This window comes from Amborella trichopoda, chromosome 8 (assembly GCF_054954075.1).
Source record: "Amborella trichopoda isolate Santa Cruz 75 chromosome 8, AtrichopodaSantaCruz75HAP2 v2.0, whole genome shotgun sequence".
Classification (NCBI taxonomy): Eukaryota; Viridiplantae; Streptophyta; class Magnoliopsida; order Amborellales; family Amborellaceae; genus Amborella; species Amborella trichopoda.
Genome location: NC_142343.1, coordinates 35,219,971 through 35,241,216, shown reverse-complemented (window position 1 = coordinate 35,241,216; position 21,246 = coordinate 35,219,971). Strand labels below are relative to the sequence as shown.

Below are 21,246 nucleotides of genomic sequence, written 5' to 3'. Positions count from 1 at the left end.
CTCAAAAAGGACAATGAGTAGGCTTAAAAAGATATGGTTGGAAGTAGAGAGAAAAGATAGGGATTTATAACCTTATTGAGGGTATGACACATAATAGAGTAGAATAGCATACTAAGATTCGTGTAGTCGATCCTAAATTGTTGGGAAAAATATTTGTTGATGCTAATGATATTTTATTCAAGTACGCCTACTATGGTGTACATACCCACAAAATTTGAGGTAAATTAGATTTGTAAAAAATTAAATTTTAGATACTATCAAATAATTGTGAGTGTTTGATGGACTTTGGATGGTAATGAGCCGTTAATGAAATACTGTAAAATTTCTCCATTTAAGTGTCTTTTGAAAACAAAAATGCTAAAAATTGGTCCAATTGATATGTGATTTTCAAACGTCAAAGAATGTCTCTACCTCTTTAGGGTAGTAGATTGATAATGAAAGATTGGGATAAATTATTGAAAGGAAAATATGGATCTAAACAAATTCACTTTGAATTTATTGATTTATCTTCATTGATTGTTATTATTGGAATTAAAACAAAAAGCATTATGTCTTACTTGTTTGGCATTGGAGAAGACTAATGGAAATCCCAAGAGCGGTATTGTTTGGTTGAAAATGAATTCTCCTTTTCTTTTAAGGGTTAGGGTACTCATATATATTATTATTTCTTTAATGTATTCAATATTTTTTTACACTAATTGTCCTTTGTTTTGTAATACAAAATTTTTTCAGTAAGGGTATTTTTCATTATTAGGAGTGGTATGATATATTTTTGTAAAAAATTAGTAGCATTTGAGTAGTGGTTAAGATGCAATTATAGCTCCATGTGAGTGATATCACAATCTTTTTTGTTCTTAAAAAGAAACAGTTTGAGAAGGTTCAATTCGCTTAAATGAATTTCTAGATCCACGGATTCCTCAACATCGAGTTGGTAAAAAGAGCCGAATTACGATGCAATCATATATGATTAAAAAAAATCATGAAAAGCCTTTTGCTTGTTACACTTCATGTACATGATGTTATTCTCTACTACACATAATAAATGATTCTCTATCAAAAAATATCACTTTATCTATAATTAAGCATCTAAAATACCCCTTGATAAAAAAGAAAGTTATTACATAATAAGGTAAGAGGGTATCAAGTGTCCAAAAATATTACGTACCTTATGGAAATACTCATATGCATGAGTACCCCAACATAACCTAGCTTTATACTATTATGATGTTTGTTATTAAGATATTATATTATTATTATGACAATTATTAATTTATTCTACTATTCATTTTAGGAATTGTATATTTGGGACCATTCATTTTTTGTACAAGGAGGTCACAAGCATTTTTTTAATAGATGAAAATGTATTATAACATTCGAGAAATTTTGTTTTGAACTTGGTGCCTAAACATTGGCACATCTGTAGCCACCCGATTTTAAATCTAACAAATAGTAATACTTTTGACCTTCTTATATAAAATTAAATGGTCTCATTGCATACATAGCCTTAAATTTACAACAATATTATTAATACTTTGTTATTCATTATCATCATATGAGCTTTATCCATACTATTAGGGTCAATTACTACGTTGTCATTAATATTATATTAATAATATTATGAAAAAATATCCTATTATCCTCTATTTTTAACTTTTATATCTCATTAGACCCAAGAATTGAAAATAATACTTGTAAGCAAAAGGACTCCATCTTTTCTATCTTCCAACCCTTTAAACCCTTTTGACCATATATTAGTGACCTCAATAACTTATGAAACGATTCTATCTCTCTCTCACATCATCGTCTCTCTCTCTATCAAAACTCCATCTCTCATACTCACATCATCGTCTTTCTCTCTCTAAACTCCATCTCTCTTTATCTAAAACTTCATCTCTCTCTAAAACCTAAACTTCATCTCTCTCTAAAACTCCATCTCTCTCTCACACATAACGTGTGCTCGTGTTCGAGCTCAAGCTAAACATCTTGGCTGGTAAACTCACCGAGAAACGAAGAGAGAGAGATGGAATTTGAATAGGTGTTATTTTAGTGTTTGTTTGGATAAAAAATTTAGTCAAAGGGGTTCAAGGGGTTATAAGATAGAATAGATGGAAACTTTTTGCTTACAAGTAATATTTTCAATTCTTGGGTCTTATAAGATATGGAAGTTAAAAATAGGGGATAAGGAGATATTTTCTCCAATATTATTATAAATACAAGGAAAACTTTTATATAAGGTGTCAACGTTATACTGTAGAAGGTGTACCGTAAAATCCCATTGAAGAATGTTGTTTCTTCTCCAAGTGATCATCTTGACCTCGATATAGATGGATATTAAGTCTATTCATACAATAGACTTAATAAATTTTAAAGAAAAAAAGAATTTTAAGTCTTAGAAGCAGTATATTTTGTAACACCTTATCTAGACCGTTCATTTTTAAGATTTTCAAGTGTTCATAAATCTGCTAGATCTGTACCATTTATGGAGCATTCAATTTCATAATAGAGGTGAAAAATAGACTCTTAGACCATGATGAGAGTTTACACACCGAAAATACATCTTTTAATGAGATTTTGAGATGTATCTTATCGTGAATGTTTAAGGTTGACACCTTATACAAATCTCACCCTAAATACAATGATATTAATCCAAACACTAAATACAATGATATTAATGTAAACAGTAGATGGGCATGTTCGAAGTCTCTTATCAGATGCTATTCATACAATAGACACTTATGTTCCAAGAGATATTAATCCCATAAAATATAAATTAGACACTACTTTCACGAAATGTAAATTCCATGATAGACATCTTCCCAATAATATGTATCTCTAGGTATCCGAACATGCCTTAATGGAATGAGAAATCTCATGTTAACCCTCCAGGGCTGACGCTCAAGAGTGAGGGAGAGAATTGTATGGGTGTTTGGACGTGTGTATATGCATGTGTGAGAGAGATGGTATTTTAATATGTAAGAAAGTGTTACATGCATTGGGAACGCATTCCTACATTTGTATCCCCTGATGCATAAATCGTCCATCCAAAGATGGATGTAAAAATGGTCGAAAAATAAAAAAAAAAGAGTAAAATCAATGGTTTGAAAATTTCCTTCCAAAAAATACCACTTTTAGTTTGGGAAATTATCATAAATATATTTTAATTTTTGTCTAATTGAAAAAAAAACCAACTTTTATATACTTCGTCCACACTCTTTTTTCTCAATTTTGATATTTTTTTACTAAAATAGCCTTCACAATAGTCGTATTACCGTGATGACTACCGCATTTCGGTACTTTGACCAGGCTAAGAATTACGATACTTTAAGTACCGTAATGACCAGAATAAACATTACATTACTTTAAAGACCGTAATGCTCACCGGGTCTCTTTCTCCCTAATTTGCCACATCTAAATATTCCAGTATTTACAGTACCGTAATGCTTAATCTGGTTATTATGGTACTTAAAGTACCATAATACTTAGCCTAGTCATTACGATAATATGACTATCGTAAATGTTATTTTGGTCCAAAAAATATCAAAATTGAGGGAAAATGGTGTGGATGAAGTTTATGAAAGTTGAGGGTTTCCTTCCAACTAGGCAAAAATTAAAGTATATTTCTGATATATTATTTTTTAGTTTTTAATTTTTATTTTTTTACGTATAATTAATTTTCATGTTAGACATTACATATAGAAAACTGTTTCATGCGGGTTGGACCGCAGGATTACACATATGCAATCCAAAAAGTGTAAAGCATCCATATTAAATATGGATGCAAGTAGGTGTTCTATCTAAAAACAATGAAATCTAACGGTCCAAATGTTTTTTTATTAGAATTATTATTTTTAGTTTTTTAAATTTACTTATTTTTTTCATATTCATGATCTCCATGATAGAGATTACATGTCCTTAAAAATTAAGTCAAAAAATCCTTTTAAAATATAGATTTATTAATAGGCCTGCATTTCTATATGCTGGCTTGGCCGTATTGAAACCGGGTCCATTACATATTCCTTGAAAATTAGGATCAAAATATATTTTGAAAATCGATTAGTGAAAAGATTTCCTCCTCCCTAGGGAGGATACAATCGATTTCCTCCCTCATGTAAAACACTTGCTAAGATACTTTTTGGATCTCAAATTTTGGGAATGTAATCTCTACAAGCCATAGAATAGTCATGGCAAAAAGAATTTTTGAAATAAACTCTCTATTTACTAGAAAAAAAGTATGCCTCAAGATTGAGAAAAGACCGTCCAATTTTTGAAGGGTTAGATTCAAGTGCCACATAACTTAAAATTCAATTTTTGTTCTTTTAAAAGTAATCATCTAGTTATTACTATGTGTTTTCCAAAATTTTAGACTAAGAAAATTCTCTTAAATAGGTGTTTTGAGCGAGGGAGGAGATGCGCAATGCCCTTCTTAGGGAGCATAATATATGCGCTCAATAAATTATTAAGGGGGCCGCATTTCTACCTATGAGTCCAGGAACTAATAGAAACCGTGTCCTACTATGAAAAATGTGAAATTGTTCTTATAGTCAGGGATGCAGATTCTACAAGGCTAGGCTTCATGAAAACAAAGTAAAGCTTCATCTTGATTCCTAGTATAAAAAGCACTTTGAGCATCGAAAATCTCTACCATAGTTTTATAATCAATTTTTAATACCAACTATGAAATTTAAACTCAAAACATGGTAATGGTACAACCCTTAGTTTTAGGGTGAAATGGTCAGTACAGATTATATGTTACAATATTCATTATTGTTAGATCTTAAAATCCTAATTTTTTTCACAAACACAATGGTAAAGGCCGATATGATTGTTTCGAAGATTTCTCGTACTAGAAATGTCATTTTCAGTTTTTTTTTTTGATTGGAGGATTTACTTATTTTGATTGGCCCTGTCAGAACATTTTCTTACAGTCAAACGTATGTTTGAGAGAGGAAGGTAAAATAATAATGTCAAGCTAATGTATTTTGGTCTAAATATGCCGTTAGTAAAGCACTAACGTCCGCCATTAGGTACGACTTTCCCACATGTGAGGTGGATAACACTTTTAAGCGAACGGGACCATATACTCCCTAAATGCTTAGAAAGGACTTAGATTATGATGAGTTGGATTTGCATTGGGAATTGTGTGGTTTCGTTATTATGATTGATTGATTCATTCTTTAAGGAAAGCTTTCAAAAGATTGTTGGTTGGTTTTAAACACTCGGCAAACTTTTTATCCTTCTTACCCAAAAACAAACCACGAATCACTTTTCATCATCCTTTTGCAACACTCATTGAGGTGATTTGCATCACTCGCACTAGACAAAAAGGGTAGTTTCATCGATTCTACTTGCAAATTTTTCGGGGGTGGCAATGGATCCGGTTTTGGGTTTGGGTTAAAAAATTGGATTAGATCAGGTCCGGAATTAAATCTTGGACCCAAACACTATTTTTTGGATCGGGTCTAGGTCCCACATTATATTTTTTTTTATCCAAATTTGTAAAATATATTCATAGATATTTTGATTTTTGTGTCAGGGGTTCGGACCCCATGATATTTTTCCTTTTTCTAGTCCGAATCCAAGTCTAATCCAACCTGTTGTCATCAAGGGTGTTCAAGATGATTTACAACACATTAAAACGAGTAAGTCCCTTATTTGTCAAAAAAAAAGAAAAAAAGCCTCTCTCTATCTCAACACTCACAATAGACAAGAGGGTGGTAGTTCATCAATCCTAATTGCAGACTTTTCAGCACTCATATGGATCTTTATAATGATTTACAACAACACATTCAAAAGAGGAAGAAGCCTTTCTCTCTATTCTAGGTAAAGGGCGAAATCCCACCCCGAAGACAAAATTCCTTTTGAAGCTAACATACACTCATTAAGCATTATGGTTTTTTGCAACAAACTCAAAAGATTCTCTCTCTCTATTATATTGGGATTTAATGCGAATATTCCTACTTCACCATAAAATACGATTAGAATCTAAATCTCAACGTGATTAGATAAAAATAAGACTCCGTTGATCGAAAAAAATGGCTTTCTTTTCGCCACCTCCGCCCTTTCGAAATTCAAGGGATCCGTTCGCCTAATTTAAATTTCGAAATACTTTATTTTCATCTAATACAAAATTACATAAACACGAACATATCGTTTATTTTCATCTAATACAAAATTAGATAAAAACGAACATATCGCTATCTAGGAATCATATATTGGGAATTAAGTTAGGGACCCGATTTCTACGCTGTCAAGCCCGCATATGTAAAAAGGTTTACGAAAGTTGAGGTTTTTTTTCTAAATAGAAGAAAATTAAGGTACATTTGTGATAATTTTTTTATCAATTTTATTGGGCTAAGGCTGATGCCGTTTTTGCTCGATAAGGGCTGGGACAGGCATGTGCCAATCCTGTGGGGATTGGGATTCGGCTACATCCACAGGCGGCCTGGCCCGGCCCGGCCCATCCGTAATGCTTTCCCTCTTTTCCTTAAATGACCAAACCACTAACGGCAACGCTTGCCAAAGGGCCAATATCTTATTAAAATGAGGGTATTTAAGTCATTTTCATAAAATTTAATACAGGGCACCGTCACAAACTTGACAGAGACCGAAGAACCCTCCACCTGGGAGAGCAATTAGATGGCACAATGGTCATATCTGGAGAAAAAATGGGGGCACTCTCGCAATTTTCCCCAAAAACGGGGAACCTCGTACCCGAAAGGGAAGGGTCATGGAAAAAGATGGGGGCTTTTTCGGTCATTATTTTCAGGATCCAGGGGCAGGCGCGGACATTCATTCAGAAAGGGTTAAAAATGTAGCCGTTGGGCGTTGCAGGGAGCTCCACTCCAAGAAGTAGCCGTTGGTCCCCCCTTCAACAACTAAACACTCCGATTCTGACTCTCTTTCTTTCTCTCTCTAACCCCGAGGCTCCCTTCACATGCTCCACCACCCCTCTCTCTCTCTCTCTTAAAATTCAAACCTCTCCTCTCTCTCTACCTTCTATCTCTCTCTCTATATCCCTTGTATCTATCTCTCCAATCTCTGTAAATCAGTATCTCTTTCAATCTTCTCTCTCTCTAAAATCTCTCGAGAAAACTGTTCTGGTTAAGCTCTCACTTCTCTCCCTCTCTAAAATCTCCTAAGAAAACTGTCCTGGTTAAGCTCTCACTCTGTCTCTCTCCCTTCACATGTGGTTTCCTCCTCCCAAACCTATCTTTTCTCTGTACCTCTTATCGCCTCCGTACATCTCTCATCCATCTCTTTCTCTTTCTCTTTCTTGATAAACCCATCATTTTGTATTTCTATCTGTTTCTTTCCCAACTTATCTTCTCTCTCTCTCTAACTCTTTTCCTGATCAAACCCCCCATCATTTTGCCGACCTTTCCCTTGCATTCCGTCTCTCTCTCTCTCTCTGAAACCCCATTTGCATCTACCTCATACTTCCAGTTTTCATTGCAAAACCCATCTGCTCTCTCTAGAGACTTTTTCACCCATCGTTCCATATCGACCTTCTCTCTCTACCTCTCTTCTGCTGTCTCGTAGACAATGTTACGGCAGAAGAAATCCGAAACCAAGAGGAAGAAGAGAGAGAAACAACTCATCTTGCGGAACCTGCCATTGCTTCTGCAGCTTCCTCTAGTCCTCATTGCCGTCTTTCCGTTTCAAACCGCTTTTTCTCAGTCATGGGACGGAATAGTAGTGACCCAAGCTGATTATCAAGCTCTTCAAGCTTTTAAGCATGCTCTCGACGATCCCAAAGGGGTTCTGAGGAGCTGGAATGATTCAGGAGTTGGGGTTTGTTCAGGTGGATGGATTGGGATCAAATGTGTTCAGGGCCAAGTTATAGCTATTCAGCTTCCATGGAAGGGCTTAGGCGGCCGTATCTCTGAACAGGTAGGCCAGCTCCCTGCTTTAAGAAAGCTCAGTCTCCATGATAATGTGATAGAAGGAGCTTTTCCTTCCTCTCTTTGGCTTTTGCCCACTCTAAGAGGAGTTTATCTCTTTAACAATAGGCTTTCGGGCACTATTCCTCCCATTGTTTCTCTATCACCTCTGCTTCAAACTCTTGATATTCGTAACAATTCTTTCACTGGGGTTATTCCGAAAGGGTTTGCAAACTCTACCAGACTGTATAGGCTCAATCTGGCTTACAATCGGTTTGTTGGTTCGATCCCAGTTGATCTTACGCAGTCTTCGTCTCTCACCTTTCTCTCTCTACAAAATAATAGTCTCTCTGGTCCCGTTCCTGATACTTGGGGTGGTGGGATAAGAACTAGTCTTGATTCAGAAGGGTCCTACCAGCTTCAGTTGTTGAATTTGGAGCATAACTCTCTCTCTGGACCGGTGCCTCCTTCTCTCTCTAGGCTCAAAAAACTAGAAGAGCTTTACCTGGGTTCTAACCAGATCAATGGAAGCATGCCAGAGGAGTTGGGAGAGTTGCCAAGGTTGCGCAATCTCGATCTTTCCAGCAACTCCATTAGTGGAAACTTGCCCCTCCCTCTCTTAAACCTCTCGTCGTTAGTCCAACTAAACATTGGTAACAATCAAATCAGTAGCACTATCCCAGAAGCCATTAACAAGCTTGAGAAGCTCTCTGTTCTGGTACTGAAACATAACAGAATCAATGGCTCAATCCCCTCTTCTTTAAGCAAAATCTCTGGTCTCTCTCAGCTCGATCTCTCTGAAAACAATCTAACAGGGCGCATTCCTCCAAGCCTAGCTGATTTACCCAATTTAGACTCATTGAATGTCTCTTATAACAACCTCTCTGGCTCTGTTCCCCCTCTTCTCTCTCTAAAATTCAACTCAAGCTCATTCAAAGGAAACCTCCAACTATGTGGATACAGTCCATCAGTCCCCTGCTCAGCTCCACCACACCCACCCTTCCCCCCACCCTCTAACCCCCCGAACTCCCACAAGAAGGAACTCACCAAGAGAGAGAAGATACTCATAATAGTGGGTGGCGTCTTACTAGTCTTTGTATTGCTCCTCTGTTGCTTATTGATCCTATGCTGGGTTTCTAGAGAGAGAAAGAAGACTAATGGGAAAGGGGGAAATGGTGCAGGGGCAAAAGGGGTGGCACCACCTGTAGGGGGTGGAGGAGGAGAAGAAGGAGGGGGTGAGGCTGGGGGAAAATTGGTCCATTTTGATGGGCCATTGGCCTTCACAGCTGATGATCTGTTGTGTGCAACTGCTGAAGTTATGGGAAAGAGCACTTATGGGACTGTGTATAAGGCCACATTAGAGGATGGGAATCAGGTTGCAGTGAAGAGGCTTAGAGAGAGAATATCTAAAGGGCAGAGAGAGTTTGAGGCTGAGGCAGGGACTTTGGGGAAGATAAGGCACCCGAATTTGCTTCCATTGAGGGCTTACTACTGGGGTCCCAAGGATGAAAAGCTGCTCGTTTTTGACTTCATGCCTGGTGGGAGCCTCGCTGCATTCCTTCATGGTATGATCTGCTTCTTTCCATTGTTCTTCTTCTTGTTTATGAGTATATGTGGTGTATATCGTTTTTATAGAGAGAGAGAGAGAGAGAGAGAGAGAGAGAGAGAGAGAGAGAGAGAGATTCAAATACTTCTCTGTCAACTATAGAACACGCAGCACCTTGCCTGCCTTACATGGAAACCAAGCTTCTTTCATATGTATGTGTAAATATCTAGCAAAACTCTAGTCTATTTGTTTTTAATCTAATTTATTAAATACACATGTGAGCAGCAAGGGGCCCTGAGACGCCAATCGACTGGAGCACACGCATGAACATTGCCATCAGCACAGCCCGCGGCCTCCACCACCTCCATACACGTGAGAACATCGTCCACGGCAACCTCACTGCTGGCAACATCCTCCTTGACGAAGACCGCAATGCAAAGATCGCCGACTTCGGCCTCTCCCGCCTCATGACCGCCGCAGCCAACTCCAACGTCATTGCCACCGCTGGTGCCCTTGGCTACCGAGCCCCCGAGCTCTCAAAACTCAAGAAAGCGAGCACAAAAACGGACATCTATAGCCTTGGGGTTGTTTTGTTGGAACTTCTAACCGGCAAGGCTCCTAGTGATGCTTCTAGTACTGGTGCTAGTTTGCCCGAATGGGTGGCCTCTATAGTTAAGGAAGAGTGGACTAATGAGGTCTTTGATCTTGAGCTCATTAGGGATTCAGCTAACACTGGGGATGAACTATTGAACACTTTGAAGCTGGCTTTGCACTGTGTGGATCCTTCTCCTTCTGCTAGGCCAGATATTGAGCACGTTTTGCATCAGTTGGAGGAGATCAAGCCTGAGTTAGCAGCAACACAACCAGAAGCTGGTGCTACCACTTCTACTACTGAGGCTGCTGCCTCTGCCTCTTGATGACTGCTTACTTGGCTGGCTCTCTATTAATACCATTTTTAAACTTGGATGAATTGGACACTGGTTCACATCCAAGTTGAGAGGAAAGAGCGACTTTATTCTTTCATTCTTGTTGTTGTGTGACTTAGGATTTTGGATTAATGTAGTAGTAGTTGGTTGAGAGAGGAGCCAGGTCCAGGTCTCCTAACTGTGATGATTTGATGAATTTTGCTTGTATATAAGTACTGTTACATCTGTTGGTTTTAATTAAAAGAATAAAGAATAAGACCATTTATTTTTGGTATAAGGTCACTGCTATTATTGACCGTAATTGAAATCAGATTGTTAGTGATGTGCCATCAAGTGCACACAAAGTCCAAAATAAAATCTCCCGAATGTTGTGTGGATTTCAAATCCATGGTTAAGAGTGATTTTACCTCTTTGTACCAAAAGTTAATTGTCTTGTAGTATACAATCTCTTTAATTAATAATTAATTATAGCTTTCTTGTATTAGCATGCCTGAAAAGATACAGTGACAAATTAATGACTGATGAATTCATATTGTAAGATAGTATTAGTATGCTCTTTGTTATCGGAGATTTCTTGCATTAGAATTGACCTTAAACAGGCAGGTCAAACATCTCAAACAATTGTAAAAATGTTTTTGAAATTCATTAGTAAGTTAGGAAAACGTACCTAGAAAACTTAATAAAAGCTCAAACCAAGTCACCCAACATGTCTCATCCCTCTACATAACCAGGATATGTCCAACTTCCAGTGTTGATATTCTACCACATCAAAGATACAATGTTCCTGAATTCAAGGAGCTCAAAATCTGTGTCAAACAGTTCATGTGTTCAACAGAACACATGAAGTAATAGTTGAGGAAATGATCGACGTCAACTTAGGTATAAGGAGGACCCCCAAGGAATGGGAAAAGATAGTCTCAATCCTACAAGAATATTGAGACTTCTTCGCATGGTTATACGCCAACATGCTTGGGTTGGATTTTGGTTCTGCTCCCAATAGTCACACTGGTACGGATTTTGGTTCTGCTCCCAAGAGTCACACTGGTTAAGATTTTGGTTCTGCTCCTGAGAATCACACTGGTTCAACAGCACTTCTGGAATCAGCCCCTCTGGCATATTACCAAAACCAATAAAGAGCTAAACAAGCTACTCAACGTGAGATCCATAGTTTCGATGGTTTACTCAAATTAACACACCAACATCATCACGGTCACTAAAAAAGATAAATATGTAAGAGTGTGCATTTACTGCCGAGATCTCAATAAGCTACGCTCCAAAGAGAACTCCCCTCGTCCCAATATTGATTATGTTGGTAAAAAATAACACCGAATAAGAGATGGTGTCCTCCTTGGATAGCTTCTCCAAATGCAATCAAATAAAGATGGTGATAGAGGATCAGAAGGAGATCATGATCACCAATCTATGGGGAACTTGCTATTAAAATGTCATGCCCTTTGGCCCAAAATTTGCTAGGGCAACCTATCAATGTGATTATAGTAAATATTCCATGATATGATGCGTGACATCATGAAAGATTATATAGACAACATTCTCCTAAGGTTGAGGACTTGTGAATGACATATCTAAAACCGAGATGATTGTTTAGGACAGCTTCATCCCCCATTTTCCATTTCCTTGCTCTTTTTTGCTGAATTTTCTGGGGAGCTTGTCAACTATTCTCTCTCTAAACCAAATCATTATTGAACATGTTTTGTGCAATCAAAGCACGAGTCGAGGTGTCCATCAGAAGGCAAAACATTACAATGTTGCATCTCTGGCATTCTCTTCAAGTGCGCAAACCAAAGAGAGTTACGTTCGTTCACTAGGCTAAGTTGTATCCTAGAGGTATCCACATCAGAGTTCCATTTGCACTTAACAGCTCAAGTAGAGGGCATTGAATACCTTGAGCATAGCGAGAGCATCTCATGCCTCCAAGTCCATTTCAACGTAGCATGTCTTCTCATTTGTGCATATCTGAGCAGTATTCTTCCCGGCAGCATAATGATCCATTCAATTGTTGCTTTATGCAATGAAGCTCCAACATTTCTATATTGCTTGTTAACTATATATATCAACACTTTCAATTGCCATTAACAGCTTGGTCAGCTGTTTTTATTGTTGTTAACAGCTCTACATTGTTTTATAGCATTGCTTTATGCAATATTGAATGATTGACACTTTTAGCTGCTATTAACACCGCAATGTTACTTCATGCAATCTAAGTTATATTGCTTCATGCAATTTCACAACGGCCAACAAGTTTTTTTATCAATGACATTGTAGCTAATATGCTTTGTTGGCTGTTAACTGTTTGGTTAACAATTCTCGTTGTGATTAAACTTTGGAGCCAATTGCATTATTTATGAAGACAAGACAGACCCATATGTTGATTTTTTAGGACCCAAAAATAACATTTCTCACTTGAATAATAATTGTTTACTCTCTCACTCACTGCACTCAATGCCAGGTTTTGAAGTTGCCCCTCCATCTCTTCTGTTTAAAATCGGTCTATTCAAATGCCATGCATTGTTAATTTCCTTTAATATAGCAAAGTGGACAGGGGTGTATAAAATATGAACCCAATCTCCTCTCTCTCACAAATAACATCACATGCTTCCATTGGGAGATGGAGAATGTGGCTCAATTATCTCAAAGACTAGAAAACAATCATTTTTAAGCATGTCGCTAGAATAGATTGAAAAGTTGATATCGGTAGGGCAGCCAGCACAAGGCTTTGCCATACCTTTTCATGAATCTTGAACTTATGTTATATGCTCATATTAGGGTGTTCCCTTTAAGCAATATACTATATAGCAGGGTATGGCCCTTGATAAAGCAAAATGACAGAACTTGATTTATATAGCTGACCCCAAATAAGTAGGATAAGGCTCGGATAATGATGATGATGAAACTTTGACATCATGGTTAAGAAGCAACACCAATGAAGAAAAACTTGGCCTTTAAAGTGTCATCATTAGCTACAACCGAAGAAAATCTAAAATTCTAGTCTTTCTTCTCCTCAATGCGCTAGTGTACTTCAATGCACTCACCAAATTTCAGTAAAAACAATGAAAAATGCAAAGCAGGAGTTATATGTCTTCAATATTCATGAAAATTAATAATCATGGGGTTCCATGGGTCTGCATCAACTACTTTAATACTGGGGAGCTCATTTTGAACACTCGTCAAAATGGATCAAAGCTTAGAATTGTAGGCCAATGCATCCTCATTTTGTTCCCTATAAATGGTCCTTCAAGAAATTTGTTGGGTCTTTTTCCAAGGTCTTAGGATCTTCAAGGAGAAACAGCTTGAAAGACATTTATGAAAGGTGATTTTCTTAACGTTATCAGATGGTGTAATACGCAGCAGAGAATTCCATAGATGTTACACTTTGTGGTTATCTGTTGTGGAGATTAATGATTCAATTGATGTTTCTTTCAAACATATTTATAGGGAAGCAAATGAGTCAGCAGATGGACTTGCTAAGCGGGGTGTAGGTCTGGAACAATTTGTGTTGCTGAGGGCAATGTGATGTTTTGACATTAATAAAAGCTCTGAACTTTGTTAAAAATAAAAAATAAATAAAAAAAAGAAGAAAGAAAGAAATTCCTTCTGTCATTTGTAAAGTTCCCACCACCCGGTTCATGTCCTCTCTAATGAAGTTAAAAAAAAAAACGCACTATTAGAAAATAGGGAAATTATCTCTAATATACCTAAATTTTATTAAAATTGGAAAAAAAAACCCTAATTTTTTAAAACCTCGCCCACACCCTTTTTCCCAATTTTGGCTTTTTTTTTGTACGAAATTACCCTTAACGGTAGAAAGACTACCATTATACACTGTGTTGGTATTACGGTACAAAAACTACCGTAATAATTGGAATTTATATTATAATAAAGAGAGTACTGTAATATCTTATGTTTCAATTACGGCATTCTTAATATCGTAATTCCTTTTGATTTTATTACGGCAATCATATTGCCGTAATTGTTTGGCACCTATAAACCCCTAACCGAAACCTTATTCTCTCATTAAGGTCCGTGAACCCTAGAAAGGCCGATTACAGTTTTCCTTCTACCATAGTCTGTGAACCCTAGAAGGTTGATTACGGTTTTCCTTCTTCCATTATAAAGCTCTGTCCCTCATCACAGGTATGTGTTTTGGTCTGGATTTATTTCACGTTTTCGAGTTGTTTTCGAGTTATATAAAATTGTTATTTTTGCGATGTAAAATCAACCTAAATAGATTTTGGATGAAATTGAGAGATGACAATTTGGGTTTGTTTTTTTTGGCTTTATGATAGATGCCTTAGAAAAACGAAACAATGAATTATTAGTAAATTATCAGTGAAAAGAACTACATCCAAATAACTCTATATATAAAATTTCTTACAATATGGAATTATTCTGAGTTTATAAAATTGTTAGTTCTATTATATAAAATCGATTTAAATAAATAGTTTTTGGATGAAATTGAGAGATCATCCAAATTTTGGATTTGTGTTTTTTTTTTGGGGGGAAATTGTTCTTGAATATGTGGATTATTGAGTTTTTAGCTTTGATTTCATTGGATATTCGTGTTTATACTGTATTAGCAGCGATCTACAAATAGGTATCAAACTTTTATTTGAAGTTGTTTAGATAATTGTATTAGCCATGATTTTATTGGGCATTCATATAATTGTTCTCGAAGTTGTATCATCAAAATTTTATTTGAAGTTTTCTTTTGTCGATTTGTGATAGTTGAGATCTCTTTTACATTGTGTCACCTAGAAGACATTAGTCCATCAGGTTGGATTCAATGTTTAGGAACTGATGTATACAATATTGATCATCGATTTCTATGTCCCCCTCATATGTAAAATTTTGATTGTGACATTGTGTTTTTCAAGCATTTGTGTCCCAATTTGTTAATCTCAAGCATAGGGAGAATTATTGTTTGAAGTTTGAAGTTTTTCTTTTGTGGATTTGTGATAGTTGCGATCTCTTTTACTAGTATCACGTAGAAGACTAGTCTAGTAACTGATTTATACAACATTGATCATTGATTTATGTCTCTCCCTCATCTGTAATTTCCAATGTAACTTACGCAACCACCATCCACTAATAGTAATAATGATTACTCTTTGGCTTTTTGAACAATAATAATGATTTATGATGGTTTTTTCAATAGTGAACATGGTGGAAGATGCACCTTTCTTTGGAGGTCCTTAATTCCTACATTGCTTACTAGACAGAGAGAACATATATCATAGAAGATCAAAGAAGGAGATGTATGTACAAGTATTTAAAATTATATTCTTTATCTATCATGTTAATTAATCAATATATTTATTTTAGTATCTGAAATCACAAATTCTATTTCAGGATCGAAAAAATACCCTTAGGATTGATGAGAAGCCCAATGCAAATTCTTCATGACCGTTAACAAATAACGATCAAATTGATTTGGTTAGGAGATCAAGATTGTATCGTCTGACCATAGTATCATTGAGTCAATATGACCACGGCACATTATCTACAATTATCGAGAGGTGGCGCATAAAGACGAACACGGGACACTTCACTGTAGACATCGGAGAGATGATGCCTACCCTTGAAGATACATTGAAAATCCTCCGGTTAAAGGTGACTGCTGTAGCTGTAACCTTGAGGAGAGTGGAGAACTGCGATGATTATATAGTCCGCATGATAGGACAGCTGCCACCTAGTTATAGCCATTCCGTTATCCGACTGACATGGCTGAGGAACACATTTAAGCAGCTACCACAGAACTATAACCACATCACTCTTCTACTATAACCGCACCGCTCTTATATCTAGTCAGGTACACAATATTTGCGGATTCCATAGATGATACAATTTCTACAATGCATTTACAATTTTTTGAGGATATGGACGTAGCTAGACAGTATGCATGGGGTGCAGTTGCGTTAGCTTTTTTGTATCGAGCCTTGTCAAAGGTTGTTCGTCATGATCATCAACATCTAAGTGGATCAATCATTCTTTTGCTAGTAATGACAGTATGTGAATGTTTTGATACTTTTTATAAAGGTCGATAGATATTTGTTATTGTGATCCTTATTTTTTTATACATGCATTTTAGTGTTGGACGTACGAGCATTTCAAACTGTTACACCCAATTCCCAAAGAGAAAAGGGCAAGGCAACTTAGATCCCTCAGATCAGCCTCTCCTAGAGAATGGTATAACACTCACAACTTTGGTCTCGTGGGGCGACAGAAGATTGATAATGCGCGGATAAATGATATTAATATAGTATAGTCATCTGGACCCCATACGATGATCATCCTGACATAAGAGATGAAACTGCAGAGGACAGAGATTATGGGCTTCGTGTCCGTTAGACTGCTTTGTGTCGCACATACAGCACATGTGGACACATCTGTGACGGGTATATGCCAAATTGTGTACTCCGGCAATTTGGACTTCACCAAGGGATACCGGCAGATCCCTTGCAGTGGAGAGAAGGGAGAGAAGGGGGAAGATGACTGACAACTAGGGAGATGAGCTTAGAGCTGAAATAGATATATGGACGAACCGCTTAGATTATATTTGTCATACAGATGAAGATATGTTCAATGGGAAGCCGACAGGAGAATACATCGAGTGGCATGGGCTAAGGATTAGGCATCTGATCCATAGTCCATTTAGAAAACGTCCCTCCAAATTCACACCTCGAGGTTATACTGATGAAGATAGAATGGTAATAATTTATTTTTATATTTCATATAACTTGATGCAATTTAGAAGTCTCATTAATCTAATTTCTATTTTATATGACTTGATGCATCCTATTGACATCAGCCATGCAACTGAACTTGTACGTGAAAATTACAATTCAAGAAATTGTGACATAATTGGGGAAGCATTAGACATGCTTAAAATGTATGACCCAGAAGTTGCAGGGAAGAAGTATTTGAAGAATTGGAGTTGGATGACGAGATGGATGACAACATGCCAGTATGGCATCCTTCTCAAGCAAATGAGGGGCCAAGTAATACACAACCCATCCCCACACCGATTAAACCAGAGGAGCCCAGATGGCAGTTACGTCCTCGTGTTGCAAGACAGGAGGAGAGCTGCTCACAACAGCCAAGCAGCTCAAATATAGAATTGTAGTTACCACAATAGGCTGAGAAGCTGCCAGTACGACGAAAGCGTTTATGATCATAAATTTATTTGTTGTAAAGAGGCCAGTAGTGCCTAAACTGTCTTGTATAAAGATGTCAGTAGTACCTAAATTGTCTATTGTAAAGAGGCCAGTAGTGCCTCTACTGTTTTATGAAAAGTTTATATGTAAATATTTTTTGGTACATGATTGGATGCATGGTTGAAAAGTTTTCTTTGTATGTGAATTGCATATGTGTTATGTATATGATTCAAGTGATCAATTGCTTTGTATGTGAATTGTATATATGCTTTGTATATGATTCAAGTGAAAATGATTTGATATGATTCAAGTGAAAGTGATTTGATATGATTCAAATGAATGTGAATTGATATGATTCAAGTGAAAGTGATTTGATGAATAAGTCTTTAAGAGCATGCATGAAAAGGTTTAGGAGCATGACTGAATTCCATTACGGTCATACAAAGAGTCAAAAGTTCATTGGAATTTCAGTGAACTTTTTGACCACTACAGTCTTTGTATGACCGTAATAGCTTGAAATGCATTATGGCAGTACCAATACCGTAATAGACATTACGGTATTGTTAGTACTTTAACCTTTTTCAAGTCTATTACGGCCTTTGTATGACCGTAATGAACTTCAGCAAGATTACGGTACTAAAAAAGTCTATAAACTATAAATTTATTAAATTAAACACATACTTTTAAAAAATTGAAGAGGCACTCATCAAAATCAACAGCTTTAGATATTTCATTAATTAAACCAAAAATTCATATCAGTAGGCAGTTGTCTCTTTACAGATTAAAAAACAAAATGATATATCAAAAAAATATCAACTAGCACTAATGGCCTCTTTACATCATTTTATATACTTGATTTACATGTCTTTTGGCTATGGCCCACAACTCCACATCGGCTACACTTAAGAGGCCTAATCTCTGTGAACCAGGGTTTTAGAAGTCGGTGAGTCGCAATGGACACCCCCGAGTCGACACGGGAATCGGGCACCCCGTGTCGATTCTTCTGCAAAACCGGGGATCGTCCAATCCTAGAGGAGTGTCGACATTTTTTAGCAGTGAATCGCCCCTATTACGTCATAAAATCGCAATTCCAGCCTCTCGCTTAGTGACGTCACAGGACGAGTCGTTACCTGAGGATATTTTGGTAATTTTTTTCAAAATGTCATAACTAGTGTACCCTTTCTCTCCATCATGCTAGTGTTAAGGCTTTTGTTAAGGTATTTATACCTTCCACACTTTCTCCAATTCTTCGATGTGGGACTTGCGTTAAGCCATATTATACTGAAAATTCATACAATATAGGTAATTATTGTACAAAACTTTTTAACAGTGTGCGAGGGGTTATTGTGGATAGCAGCAACGGTTCTCATGCGTGACTTCCCAAGTTCAATCCCAGTTGAGACGTTATTATGCAAAATTCATTTTTTGTCTTCAAAAAAAAATTTAAAAAAATAATATCATAAAAAAAAAAAAGATGATAGGTTTTTACTTTTGTCTTTAAAAAAAACTAAAATTTATCTTCATAAAAAATAAAAATAAATAAAAAACGATAATATTATCATAAAAAAAAAATTTAAAAAAAAAATTAAAAATAATATCATAAAAAGAAAAAGAAGATAGGTTTTTACTTTTGTCTTAAAAAAAAAAACTAAAATTTATCTTCATAAAAAAAAAAAAAAAAAGTTAGGTTTTTACTTTTGTCTTAATAGAAAAACTAAAATGAAGAAAGTAATATGGTAAAAGAAATAAAGAAAATAAAAAGTAATACAACAAGCCAAAAAAAAAAAAAGGTAATATAACATCTTCTTTTTTTCTTGTCAAAAAAAAAAAAGTAATACAAGAAAAATCATATTTTCTCATTAAAAAAAAATACAATAAGTATTTCTTGTCAAAAAATTAAAAGATATTTCTTAATACAACAAATATTTTTTAATACAAACTAAGAATAACTTATCTAATTATAATTTTTATTTTTATAATATGGTAAGCTTTAACATAAATTTAGGAACATTAATTTTAAGATATGATTCATACACATTTGAAATATTTCTCTGTCTCTAACAATCTCTTCCATTAAAGTTATTCTAGACTTCTAAAAAATTATATTTTTAAAATTTTGAACTGTTATTTCGAAAATTGATGCGCATTCGAATGATTTATATATTGATAATCAAATATTTTATTTATTTATTTACGTTATAAATCTTGTAATGTATTATTTTTCTTACAATTGTCAATAATACATTTTAAATTACATGATATTATAAAATATTTTAAATTTGCTATTATTTATATAATAAAATATAAACCAACAATTTTCGTTGCAATATATAATATTATAGTTAGATTGGTTGTAATAATTTTGGATTATAGTTCGTTAGGTTGTAATAATTTGGTTTTTTTTTTTTTTTAGCGGATAGGTTTTTCCACCAATTCGAGATTTTAGTGGCCATTTTTTATCAATTTAATCCATTATTTATTGTAGTCCATGTATGATTATATACTTTATCCATGGTAATTCTATGTTTTTTGTTTTATGTGATGCAAAATTAATGGTTAACATAAGTTCATACAGGCAAAGAATATCTTAATTATTCACAAATTGATTAAAATGAAAGTTAATAATGTAATACTCATATTTCTTATTGGATTATTAAAAAATAACATTTATAATGAATTTTCATAATTTTTTTGGATTTTTTTTAAGGCTTAATAAGACCTATTCAGCCGATTCCCAATCCGGATAACCAATTCACCGATCTGGATGGGTTTTTGACGTGCCCGATCCGGGGCACCGATCCGTTTTTTAAACCACTGCTTTGAACTCTATTTGCCTATGACGTTTCTTTTGCCGACCCGCAGTTCACCTTGCAGCTGACGGCATTAATGTCGTATATACAATCTTTGGCAACTGTTGTACATCAGGCAGTGGTTTGAAGGGAAGGAAATATGCTCTACAGTACATTTGAATTATGAAATAAATGCCGTAAAAGTTTGTAACATCTTTATGCCTATGATCTACAGTGGCGATTGCATGACTGCACGGCAACCCACTAATTTGTAACACTCAACAATTGCATGTATGAGTCGCAAGATTAACAACATATTTCTTATCTGCATTTATCTCATACATACCATCATGTGCCCATGTGATTGTATGAAGGAATATGGACTTAACCCTCCTCAGGTCTATTACCTTTTGGGCCTTCGTTGTAAGCACGTCGCACCATTCTAGGGACATGACCATCTTCTTTAAAAGCGCCGAATTCCTATAGGCCTTTTTGAAGTTATTGGCAACGTGTTTCATATAATAGCCTTGTTCACTGGTTGGAAATACTGTTTCAATTGCGGCTTATAATCTCTTCTGACAATCTGAGACAATAGTCACTGCTGGCAAATCAGACCTCTCGCTAAACTGCTCATTCAGAAGCTCTAGGAACAAAGTCCAACTTAGTATATTTTCACTCTTAATCACTGCATATGTTATAGAATATATATTTCCATTCGCATCTACCCCAATTGCAACCAGTAATATCCCTTTGTATCTTCTCTTGAGAAATGTCTCATCTAGTTCTATTAACGGCCTACAACTAAACATAAAACCATACAAACATGGACGGTTACCTATAAACATATGCTCAAACCTATCATGATCATCTGTTTGAATAATCGTTAAGGTTCCAAGGTTAGTGACTCAGATCTTATGTAGATACTTAGTGAGA

At 35.7% G+C, this 21,246-nt stretch overlaps 1 protein-coding gene across 1 annotated transcript; it reads left to right on the top strand.

Annotated features, from left to right (window-relative positions):
• Window positions 1–6,876: 6,876 nt before the first annotated feature.
• LOC18423471 (putative leucine-rich repeat receptor-like protein kinase IMK3) lies at window positions 6,877–10,629 on the top strand. The gene is made up of 2 exons (XM_006828072.3): window positions 6,877–9,445; window positions 9,712–10,629. The coding sequence occupies exons 1-2, from the start codon at window positions 7,543–7,545 to the stop codon at window positions 10,341–10,343; spliced, it is 2,535 nt and encodes an 844-aa protein (XP_006828135.1). The 5' UTR covers window positions 6,877–7,542; the 3' UTR covers window positions 10,344–10,629.
• Window positions 10,630–21,246: the final 10,617 nt, after the last annotated feature.

Bases quoted from the DNA above. Each gene is read 5' to 3' on its own strand.
- LOC18423471 (XM_006828072.3), top strand. From the start codon at position 7,543: ATGTTACGGCAGAAGAAATCCGAAACCAAGAGGAAGAAGAGAGAGAAA. The intron at 9,446-9,711 runs GTATGATCTGCT...ACATGTGAGCAG, and splicing joins CCTCGCTGCATTCCTTCATG to CAAGGGGCCCTGAGACGCCA.